This window comes from Prunus dulcis, chromosome 4 (assembly GCF_902201215.1).
Source record: "Prunus dulcis chromosome 4, ALMONDv2, whole genome shotgun sequence".
In the NCBI taxonomy this organism is placed as follows: Eukaryota; Viridiplantae; Streptophyta; class Magnoliopsida; order Rosales; family Rosaceae; genus Prunus; species Prunus dulcis.
This window is the reverse complement of record NC_047653.1, coordinates 12,296,157-12,308,769: the sequence shown is the minus strand read 5'-3', so window position 1 is coordinate 12,308,769 and position 12,613 is coordinate 12,296,157. Positions and strand designations below refer to the sequence as shown.

Sequence of the window (12,613 nt, the reverse complement as noted above, 5' to 3'; positions counted from 1 at the left end):
TAAAAGGTTGAATAAGTAGCTTCAAAAATTGTGAACCTGGTGTAGATCAGGATGTAGCTCAATGATAGGCGACAGGTTCGGGTTAGAGATTTGTTTAATGCAAACTTACATTTTTAGCCAAAAACAAAATCATAAGTTAATAAAAAGGTCAAATTTTTGTTATGAAAAATTTTGTTTTGATCTCATACTCAAAACAATTATATAAAAAAAAAGGGCATGTTAGAAGAAAATTCTTGCCTTGTCAATTCGAACTTGAGAAAAATATATATGTATAAATATAAATATATAGGTGAAGAGAGAGAGAGAGAGAGAGATTAAAGAAATTTGATCCTTTGCTTTGCTTAAACAGATTAGAGAGAGTAGAATAATGGAATTAACAAAAGTTAGAAGATTAGAACCGCTAATATGATGAGGACATCTGATTCCAGGAGTTCAAATCTTTACAAACTCCTCTTCCTTTCCTTCTCCTTCTCCTCAAAACCCCTCCCCTCTCTAATCTCAGGCCACCTACAACACCTACTTAATTATATCATTAGACCTATCAAATTTAAAATTGCATTTTAAAGAAAGAAAGAAAGAAAAAAAAAGACAAATTTGAAACAGGTTGGCAATGGCATGCATCTCTTCCTATCTCAGACCCTCAAAGCCTGCCTTTTCCTTCCTCACATGATTCTTCAACACACCTGCAAAGTCACATGAAATATTAGGCTCCACAATCAAGCCCCATCTTGCATGCAAACTTTTAGTACCCCAAACCAAAAAACAGCATAAAAGAATGGAAATTTTGGTTATCAAAATTCAGAGTTGGCGCAAGCACTAAGTAAGCAAGCTACCTAGCCTAGGATCGAGGGAAATCGGTGCAACCGAAGTTCTTTTGTTTCTATATAGGAAAGTTCTTGGATACTCTGCGTTTCTTTTTCTTTTCTTTTTCCTAAAATTAATTGTTTATAAGAGAAATTTTTATACATCATGTGTATGAACAGGAAATAGAGACAAAGGAAAATATCTGTTTATGAATAAAACAAGTAAGAAAACAAAGTCTCTCTCTCTCTCTCTCTCTCTCGGATCAGTTTCTGAAACACTAACATGTTTGTCTCTGCAATACCAATACATCAATCGTCAGACATGACATACATTAAAAACCAAAAACTGCTCAGCACACCAAAAAAAAAAAACAGAAACCCAGAAATCTATGTCCATAGAAACTGCAACACGTCAAAAACTGCAAATCAAAATAAAATCAAATGAAGGAAAAAAGAATTAATTAAGCTAATCTGATACATAATCAATTAAAATAAATTACCTGATGAGGGTTTACAGTCAGGTGGATCTTCAAAGAGTGATAAAGAAAGCTGTTTGTGAGCAACCCCAATGTCAAAGAGTATGAGGCCTGATCTTGGATCATCCACGATGATGTCTTTGACTGGCAGCCATAGAAAGAGCTCTTCTTGGGTCAAGCCCTCCACCCCTATGAGGCTTCCATAGCTGAGATTGGCCCTCACAACACTTTCAAAGAAGACCCTGTTCTCAAACTTGGTCAGGCAAGGGCCATCAAGGAAGACTTGGAGCTGGCCATTGTCGGAGAGAGTGTAGGACTTGACCTCCTTTGGTAGGAGGCCTGCTGGCAAGCCTTGGGAGATAAGAAGGTCGTGAATGGAGGAGGAGGAGAGGGAGAGGGGTAGAGAGAGAAAGATGAGAAAGGTCCATGGAAAGACTGTGATGAAGAAGAAGTAGTGGCTGGTGTTAAACAAGGACATGATGGCTTGCTGGAAATGTTTAGAGAGAGAGAGAGAGAGAGAGAGAGAGCATGTAGAGGTTTTGTTTTTAAGGGATGATATTTGGAGAGTTGGAAAGTTTGAAAGACTGTTTTAATAATGGAGATTGAATGGTGAACTTACCATTTTGCCCTTGGGTTGGTGACTATGGGTGGGCCTAGAGTTTAATTATTTTGTTCTGTAGCACCTGATTATAATGGAGTATATGCTTTAACCAGATATGGGTTTATTGTCCTTATAATAAAATTAAAATGAATCGGTATGCTATGCTTGCTTCTTGTTGTATCTACACCATATCTACTCCATTTTTCTTGTTAGATACTAATCATTTATTCCATTTCAGTCTTAGTTGTTGTAATTGTAATTTGTAAGTATGAGACTGATTACTTTAAGTTAAATTAATGTTCAATTGCAAATTTCTATAAGTGCAATTTAATTAAAGGTCGTCTTCTATGACAACCTTTGTGATTTAAATTTTTTTTTTACAACTTTTGTGATACAAGCGGTACTCAGGAAGGAGGGTTATTTTTCACTTACATTGTCAAAAGTGTCGTGGAGATTTGAACATAAGACCACAGATAATGAAACAATATCAAAGTATTTCACATTTTCTTTCGCTAGCAAAATATGAATGGAGAACAAATTCCTTATACAGCTAGAGTCTCGTTAATCAAATTAACAATAATCACGACGAAAAGAGTCAGCTAGTGATTTTCAAGAGTGATGAGAATGGAACATAATTAGCTTCACAAAACACATGCTTTTGACGACATGATATCAATTTTGCGATATCATCATATGGGATCAAATTACTTAAAATATATATATTTCCTAATCAAAAGGCAACTAAAAATGAAAAAGTGACAAAATAAAAGACAAGTGTGGTCTGTACAGTCTTCATGAGATAATCATGCGTGAACAATGGGTTTATTATAATATTTGCTGATTAAGTATCATATACCTAGAACCAGAAGAAATGTACACTGAAAAGGGTCTCTAGGTGGTCCAAACTCCAAAACAACTCAGCCAACGGACCTCCTGCTGCCAACATTTATTTAATCATACAAATTGACAACGAAGTATGACTCTATGATTAATATTTTTCTATTAACTAATTTTGCCTAAACAATTCAGCAAAGACTAATTTAAACATAAAAAACGAAAACAAACACCCACATTGGTCTCTCTTTGCGTTTGGAGGTGAACCCACCTAAATTTGGAAAAATACCCATTGAACAAAGGCGTCTGATAGAGATTACTATCAGTAACAAGGGTATTTTAGACATTCTACAATCCCACATGAATGATAACCAGATTGCAACGGCTGCAGCTGCAGTGGAAAAGTCAGAATCCAGGACGTACCTCACATGAATCCTGCAACTCAAGGGATGGTAAATAAGTAATTACAGACACGAAAAACTTATTTCTTTTTGTAAGACAATATCCAATCAAAACTGCCTCTAATGTACGGAAGAAGGATCGAACGTGAGTGCAAAGGACGAACATATTACCTTAACTAATTGAAATATGCACATCTCAGACATCTGTAGAGTTCATGTTACATATGTGGTAATATGGGCTTAGAATTGGTTTAACATGGATGGATTCGGGAGGAAATTATGAAGTTGATGAAACTTTTGTGACCAAAAAGGACATGAAATTTTTTCATTTTTTCTTGTTTTACCATTGAAGAAGACCCAGCAGTGACAGTATCAGCAGTCCGCTGTGCTTCAACACAAAAATGTTTTCAAGGAGGTAATGATTAAAGTTTGCTGTGGGAGGGAGACCTGGGTAATAGATGCCCCCGCTGAAATGACTTGTCACACGTGGACCAATGAGAGGCCGGTCCATTGCCAGTGAAAATTTAGTGAGTATAGGCCCACGTGTGTACTGTGCATGTAGGTCCCCATGCGTGACATGCGCATCACTTCTGCTTCTTGTACCAACAAATTGTATGGATTTATAATTTTTTTAGCCATGAATATATTCAAGAGCATAATTAACGTGTAGGCTAACTAAAGTTATTAATTTTAAATTTTTATTATTTTATTATTTTTTGTACTTTTAATTTTTGTAGTGTTTCTAAAAATAAAAGTATGTATTAAATCATATAAACCACGTAAGTTTATAATTCTATTAAATAATTTTCAAAAAGTTTTTCTTATACAATTAATATTGGGGAGGGGGAATTGAACTTAGGATCTCGAGTGTATGGCTAAATACTAATTTCTAACAAGCTTTAGCATAAAAAGAATACATATTCAATACAACCAAAAAACACATATTATTAAAATCAAAATATGTTCAACAACATAGTTGAAAGTGTACGTATTATTATGTGTATTTTTGTTGATGTCATGCAACTATAGTCAAAAAGAATTGAACTTTTTTGGACTTTAATAGGTTATACATACTTGGCTATATTTAAAACAAGTCAAATATATTTTTTAGGTTTGAATTTTTTTATCCCCAAAAACCTTTCTAGGCTACAGCCCATTGTAGCCATTAACTTTTCGCCCTTGATTATAATTATTAGTATATTTTTTTAGTCTAGTGTTAATTCTCTTCTCAATATTGAAGAAGTTCCCAATTTGATACTCTTGCCTATAAAATAAAATAAAACAAAGTGTTTTTACAAAAAGATCCAGTAGAATATAATATAGCATGTCAATTTGAGAATAAGATTCTTCAATCACAAACTAATCACCTTCAAAATAATGGGGAATAAGAAATTTCAAAATACGCAAATCATGTCTCAAAATATCGTAGCGTTTTTTCAATAATTGTTTATCATCTACATTTTTTTTTTCTTTCTTTTTTTTTGGAAGGATAAAACAAATTTCATTAATATATTTTATGATTCATTCATTCCATATTATTTTACATTTCAATGCAAATTCATATATGTTCTTCATTTGTCATGTTACTAAATACGAAGGCCAAGTTGGGGTTGGTCACTGAACAAGGGTTTACCCATCCTCAGCACCATACTAACAGAGTTGCTCATCATATTGTGCAGTTTGCTCTTTGGATTCAAGAAGTGATTAATATCATTCAAGATTTATTACTTGATTGGGGGGTGTGGGGTGGGTGTGTGTGGTGTTGGGTGGGATGGGCACTCAGACTTCTAGCAAGAGACATTTTGGACATGATAGAATAAGCGTAAGCGCAGGAACAAAATTGTGAGGGTCCATGTCCAAAACGAACAATATATTACTAGTGAAGTAAGGTCGTGACAAAATGGTATTAGAGTTAGACCCTGAACGGAAGTGTGCTGACAATTATGTAGGCCCCAAATGGGGTAAATTGTAAGACACGTGAGCCCTGAAGGATGCAAAGTGAGAAGGCAATCCCATATCCCTTAAGGATGGAAAGGTGAAGTAACTGTCATATGTGTGTGGGCACTTGACTTCCTAGCAAGGGACCTTTTTGGGCAATATAACATAAGCTTGAGCTCAGGAAACAAAACCGTAAGGGCCCATGTCCAAAGCAAACAATATCTTAGTAGTAAAGCAAGGGCGTGACAATAGTTGTCCAAAAATTCCTATGAAGTGCTCAATTTTGTATTGATTTGGATTTTTTTTTTTAATGTCCAGAAGTCAAACTATTAACCACTTATTGCACATTATGTTTATCTATATATATATAAAGCAAAAGGCAGAGAATTGTGAAACATTCAAAATACTAGAAAATGTCCTTGTTAATCCAAACATTAAGAATTGAAATTATTAATTAAATGAGGATAATATAGTAAATTCACACTTTTTCATATTAAAAAAATTAAAATTAAAAGAAAAATCAAATAATGGATCTTATTTTTATGGAACACAACTACACATATTGTTTTTTTAATTCTAAAATAATTTAAAATTTATATATTTAAAAAAAAAATACTTCTTTTAGGCGCAGAAGCGCTGCGAAGAGGCTAGTACTAATAATGCTTCTACAAATTTCATCATCAAGATTTTTCAAATTCATAATTTCATCCTCAAATTTCACCCAAAAGTCTAAATTACAATAAAATAAGGTTATAACCAAGGACGGATCTAGGCATGGGTTAGAGTGGACTCTAGCTCAGTGCTAAATTTGGAGATGAAAAAAATTAATGTTAATTTTATAAGTCAAACCAAGTTAATTAAAAATAGTCCACTCCTCTTTGTTGAAATTAGCCTATCACAACTATAAGATTTCATCTCTAGAGGCACCCACACACATCAAACATCATGTTTTTCTATAACCCATCCATTTAAGTTATAACTTTATATTTGAACTTGAGAGCTTAGAAGTAGTAGGTCTCCTCCTCTTTAAGATTGTATCAACCTATATCCAACGGATTCTTTAATATTAGTAAGTTTCTCTCTTACTTTTTGTTTAATTTCCAATTTCAATTGTTATTGTTAGCTTTTTATGATTTAGAGTTTGGATGTTAAATTTTGGGAATTTTTTTCTTATGCAATTTGCTAGGATTTTATTGATGACTTGTTATTTTTCTGATTTAATGTATTCATTACTTAATCTCTACTTTTATATAGCCTAATTGTCTCTTGGTTTTGTTGAATACTTGTAGCTTATGATTGTGCAATTGTAGATTTATATGACTGCACTCCCTACGTCTATGTGTACTTCCATGTCATTTTCCTAAACCTCATAATACGATCATGAACCTAAATCTAAACCAGAAACTCCAAAACAAGTCCAAAACAAGAGTGAGACTTTCTTCGAACTAAATCGGGCATTTAGGTCTCGAACCTGAGAGCATCGATCCTCAAATCCTAATCTAAATACCAAACCCCCAACATATGATTGCGAACCTCAAATCCTAGACTTGAACCGCATGCACTGTCTTGTATGCGTAAATTAGGAGAATTGTAATTAGATTAGGCGAGTGGCTCGAAAAGATGCCCGAACATGGTGGGTGAGCTAAAAACAAAATCATGGGACTCCTCGACAAAAAGCAATTTCAATCAGTATCAACCAGTCCAATCATTTTTACACTCACCTTTAAATTATCCATCATCAATGTGGCATGCTAACACCACATGCAGTGTGGCTTCCTCTTGATTTCTTTTTTGTCCTTCTGTTGTATGATTTTTTTTTTTCCTTGTAAATTGTAATATCGCATGTGTATTATAATTTTCATAATCAAATTTGAAGAAAATGAGACTATGAATGAATGATTGAATTGGGTTTTGCTAGATGGGAGAACCCAGAGCATTATATTAAAATGAAGAGAGTTGTTATCCTTACAAAGGAAAAGGGGATCTTCCATTGAAAGGACAAAGTTATCTTGCAAAACCATGAGCTCTTATTGCATCTTCTAAGAAGATAAATACAAATAGAATTGCGACGGGACGGGTCGGGACCGGATATGCACTAACAAGGCTTTCACATCATCAACCATTTGACAAACATAGCTAATTTATGCAAGAACACAACAATAAACTCTAGTAAGGCCAATTTATGCACCACAAGTACCCAGTAAAAATCTTCTGTACACAGATACCCTGGAGTGTACAAGAGAATGAGCTTTTGCTGGTAGGACCGACACATTTTGCCTTTAATTTACACAAGAGAAAGAGCAAAGCTAATGTCTGGCTTAAAGAAAATACAAATAAAAGAAAAAGAGCAATGGTTATGAAGCAGGATATCACAAGAAAAAGTGAAACAAAAATCAACATAACTCATTTCTGACGATTTATAGTCTTAATTTTCATGATTTGCATAGACTCTCTGCAGTTGTAAGATGTTGCTTTCTCATCTCAGCTTTGTCCAGGGAAGGAATCACCATCACAGGTTTGATCATTTTGTGCTGTGAATTTAGGTCACTCAGATTTATGTTGTGTGTTTTATAATATGCTAGCCTATCAGTGCAAAGAAATCAGAAAATATATCGCAAAATTTGCGGGCAGAATTGCATATGATGGCAATCAAGCATGAAGTGGGGGAAAGAGAAAAAGAAGACAGTCATAAATCAAACATCCGTACAACTAAAATCAACTATATAGCTGAACTTTAATTCTTAGTGTTGAAGCAAAAACACTATCACAAAGGTAATCTTAGGTCAATCGGGTAATTCACCAATAGTGATGCCTCGATAACAAGCTCATAATCCAGGCAAAACACAAAGACTTCACCACAAAAATCTAAGCACAGATATGTGAACCCCTGGATGAGTTCCTCCATTAGATGACCTTCACTACCAGTTTCATAAAGTACTATTTGTTTTTGCATTCCCACGTTAATTAACTGTAGAAGTAAAGGAAAATAGAGTTAAAAATAACTTTAAATTTAAATAGAATTGGTTGCATACAATGGCATTCTAATTACCTCATCAAGAGGCTGATTCTGATGGAGTTGTTTCTTGCTTTGGCCGTGTTCGTTCAGGAGGAGGTCCATCCCTTCGCCTTTCATATCTTCTGCTCTCAAATTTTGATTCTCTTCGTTTCTTTGGTTGATAAACAGGGTAGTTGCCAGGAATTATCTCTCCATTAACATACTTATCACCTACATGCAAACCCCCAAGATGAAATCATTAGAATGACACTCAAGTGGTAAAACACACCATTTGTTTGTGACTTAACATACCTCCATAATCCTTGTTTTTAACATCTATATACGAATCTGGCAATACCCAGAGAACACCAGGCAATCCTGCATCAGGAAGAACCAAGTTAGCTCTACAAAGTCACTGTTATATGAGAAACCCGCAGAAAGATGCACCTGAATGCAATACATAACCTTTGAATTTTTCAGATGTTTCTTCAGATACAGTACACTGGAATCCAGTGTATGTGGTGGTGCTAAAAGCATACATATTTTTCTTTGCTTCTTCCATGCTGCAACATAAAAAACCAAGTTGTGAGATTGATAACTAAGTGCTTCCCACTAAGTGTGTGTAACCTAGGAGAGTATCAAAACCCACATAGGCTCAGACTGAGTTAAACAATCTTAAGTTAACTGATCTAAGAAGAGCCTTCCACATCATCAATCAAAACTAGTTCAAAATGATTCCATTCGATAAACGCAACAGCTAACATCAATTCAGATGCCATTGGTCAGATTCAAACTATCAAGTTGTTTTGCTAGCTAGTTATGATAATTGTTATACTATAACGAACTTGATTTCCCACATAAAAACGTATTTGAAGTTCACTCAAAATTAGAAGATAGTTTATTATCCAGTCTCTGAAAATTACAAACACTACTTCCAGAATATAAGAGAATCTTCTGCTTAATGATAAGTGATCAAACATACTACACTTTCCAAGCTTCACTGCATTATTTTTCTTTTCATTTTCTTGGACCTTTCATAGAAGGAAAGTAATTATCTATTTATCTAATATTAATTATTTTCTGCACTATATAAACACAAACAGATTACTCCCAATTACCCGCATAAACATTTCCTTTCCTTGATATACTATCAAAGAAATATATAAACACACTTCACTCAAATTGGAATTCGTGAACAAATTATTCTATTTACGCAAAACTTGAACTTATATCTCCCCTTAACATATTCTAGGATCTATTTCCAGTCGAAACAAACACAACCCAGAAATCCTTGAAGTTTTCACCAAAAATTTCTCCACAGCAATAAAATTTGGCCCAAAACAAATAGAACCCAGAAACATTTTCTATTAAAACAAACAAAAACCGTTAAAGAATATAAATTTAAAGCATAAATTAGTAAAGAAGCACCTTCCAAGAACAGTAGCGAGAGTGTTGAGGTAGGTCTCAATCATTTGCTCTCTAGTGGGAGCAGGGTCTTTAGGGAACTCCATGACTATAAGCCAGTGGTTATAGTCACAGCCAGGTAACATTATCGTCTCTCTCTGCTCATTGCTGCTGCTCCTCCTGGACGAGTAGTCGCTGTCGTTCACAGCTCGAACGCGCAGCTTTGAAGGAACCGAGCGAGTTAAAGGCCGAGTCTCCGCATTGAATCGGAGGGAAGAGAAAGAGGGTTGGAAAGAAGGAGGAAAAAGAGAGGGTCTTGGGGTTGGTATTAGGGCTTTGGAAGTAAGATAGAGGCTCGGTGCCATTGCCATTTTGAGAGTTCAGAGTGAGTGAGACAGAGAGTAAACGCAGATAAGGAGAGAGAAGGACGATATTTTCCGGTTTTATGTTGGATAGTTTTGAGTTGGGCTTGGGCTTATGAATTGGGTTTTTTGTGGTCCAATGGCCCATCAAAATTTTATTAAATCTTTATAAACCTATACTATGGAAACTAGGGTTGGGTACAGTATTGAGCTCATATCGCTATTGATACCGGAAATTAGAATCGGTATGGTATGGTATAAGATTATCGTTTATCAAAATTGGTAGAGTACCATAACATACTAAATCGGTATCGGTGTGAAAAGGTACCATTTCGGTACCAAAATGACACAACTCAAAAATCAATCAATTCAATATTCAACAGATTCATTCATCAAATAAGTGACGCCTTCTAATAGATTCAACAGATTCAATATCCAAATCAACCATATCAATATCCAAATCAACCAAATCAATATCATCAACAGATTGAATAGATTCATCAAATCAAAATGGTTAAAACTCATGCCTTATGACTTACAAACCAGTTTAGCTAATAAAACTGTTTCATATTAAGATAACAAAAGAGTTTTAGCATTGATGACTAGCATACTATATCAACATTATGGACAACATTCCTCTAGAAGAGAAATTGAACGGCCCTTTTACTATATCAACATTCCTAGCATACTATCAACATTCTGGACAAGGCACTCCCTCAACTTCATTCATTTTTAATTAACCCTAAACAAATTAACAAAAATCACGGCAAAACTTATCATTTGTCCCTTTGTCGATTTGGGGCTGATCGTTATTCCAGAGAGCCGAGAGAGGGCTGGGCTGGAACTAGGGTTGGGAGCCTGGAACAGATCAGAGAGAGTGAGAAAGATGGAGAGAGAGAGAGCAAGAGGTCGATAGATTAAGAGAGTGAGACAGAGATCGAGTTCGAGAGAGCTTTTAGAAGGATTTGGCTCGGAGAGAGCTTGAATCGAGTGAGATTGAGAGAGAGAGACAGAAAGCTAGGTATGGAGGAGAGTTCGAATGGGCTGTGAATCTAAGAGTGAGTGAGAGAGTGTGTCTGACTGAGAGATCGAGGTTTGACGTTTGAGGCAAGAGAATGAAATTTTTTTTATAAAACTTAAGGTATTTGGTATGGTACTGACCGGTACCAAATACCTAGTACTGCTACTGTGCCATATTCCATTGATACGGTACGATATCGTACCGAATATTGCCTTATCCCAAACGAAACGGTATGAAATCGATTTGGTAGGGTATGGTTAGTGTACAGTTTAGGTATTTCGGCTTTAGATGCCCAGCCCTAATGGAAAGAGTCAAACACACACAGGGAGGCCATAATGAAGGGTTCCTTAATAGCCGTTCGATTTAGTGCATAGTTATTATTGGACTGCTAAATTGAACCCCCTCATTATAACCCCTCATTTTTATCTCTCATTACAGAAGCTTCCCAAATACACAACAGTTGGGAAATTTATGGCCCCAATTGTTTGCATGCATAGAAGAGTATGAACTATGTGGTGGTAACGGTGATCGTCATGGTGGTCGGTATTTATTGTCCATTCTCATATACATATGTGGATTAGACCAGTTTGTCATGGTTTTCTCTTTTGCAGTTGAATTCAATCGTCATCCCTATATATTAGAGTAGTTAGCCTTGTTGAAAAGGAAAAAAAAGTTAGCTACTCATTTGGTTAATGGGAAAGGAGGCTTGGGGATGAGAAATCAATTGTTTTCCCATGTTTGGTAAGTCTAAGCATGAGAAATGGTTGTCTGGCACATGGAATAGTAAGGGGAAAGTGAAGCCATCCTCCCCCTTCGGTTTTGTTTTCCTCCTCATGGGAAAGTTTAAGAAAATGAGCCAACACTAAATACACATTTTCATGACCATTTTGTCTCCATTAACAATTTAGAATTACAATATAGCATTAAATGCATTTTTTTTTAATATTTGATTTCACATGGGTATAATTGAAAATTTAAACAAACTTTGTTTTACATTCCTACACAAACCAAACATGTGAAAGGAAATAAAATGGTATTTCCTGGTTACTTTCCCCAAATTACCAAATAAGGAAAGGAATCTTCCATTTCCCATCCCTAGTAGGGATGGCACTGGGTCGAATTGAGGGTGGGTATGTCATTCCATCCCTATCCCCATTAAGCATTTCCCCCCATCCTCGCATACATACCCGCAATATTCTAAGTGGGGAATCCCCATCTCCGCCTTAATTGGGGAATGGGTTCCCCTACTCACCCCATTACTGAAGAAAAATCAATAAAAAAAATTACTTTGTTGAATGAAAAAAAAAACACTATATATATAAGCACAAATATATGTATCAATTCAATTGTTATTAACTAAAAATCTAGACTATATAAAAAAAATTAATACATATTAAAATTACATGTCCAAGGCATGTTCATCATTATAGAGGTAGTCATCACACATCTCAATCGCACAAAGTGATGTTTTCAACTTCTTCCTAATTTACCTCATTCTCAACATCATTATCAGATGTGCAGCCCTGGGACAATGCTATAGAGTTTGAACCTATTCACAATAAACATGAATAATTAGAAAATACTAAGTAACAATTACATTTAATAGTAAATTTATATAACATATTTTCAATACCTTTTATCTCATTCCATAGCTAATCTCGAGCACACATTAAGGCCTCCGCAATTTTTGAATGAAGTCGATTACGATATTGGGGCTTACAATTCTTCCACTAGTTCTAAATGCCGACTCTGAAGCAATTGTAGACACAGGAATGACC

The 12,613-nt window shown here is 35.1% G+C and overlaps 2 protein-coding genes across 2 annotated transcripts; both read right to left on the bottom strand.

Moving 5' to 3' along the window:
- Positions 1–391: 391 nt before the first annotated feature.
- Positions 392–1,846, bottom strand: LOC117625732. The gene is made up of 2 exons (XM_034357274.1): positions 1,304–1,846; positions 392–683 (listed from the first exon to the last, which is right to left on the bottom strand). The coding sequence occupies exons 1-2, from the start codon at positions 1,755–1,757 to the stop codon at positions 628–630; spliced, it is 510 nt and encodes a 169-aa protein (XP_034213165.1). The 5' UTR covers positions 1,758–1,846; the 3' UTR covers positions 392–627.
- Positions 1,847–7,723: 5,877 nt separating this feature from the next.
- On the bottom strand, positions 7,724–9,861 carry LOC117623751 (DAG protein, chloroplastic). Its single transcript, XM_034354715.1, has 5 exons — positions 9,477–9,861; positions 8,514–8,611; positions 8,361–8,426; positions 8,103–8,279; positions 7,724–8,021 (listed from the first exon to the last, which is right to left on the bottom strand). The coding sequence occupies exons 1-4, from the start codon at positions 9,821–9,823 to the stop codon at positions 8,107–8,109; spliced, it is 684 nt and encodes a 227-aa protein (XP_034210606.1). The 5' UTR covers positions 9,824–9,861; the 3' UTR covers positions 7,724–8,021; positions 8,103–8,106.
- Positions 9,862–12,613: the final 2,752 nt, after the last annotated feature.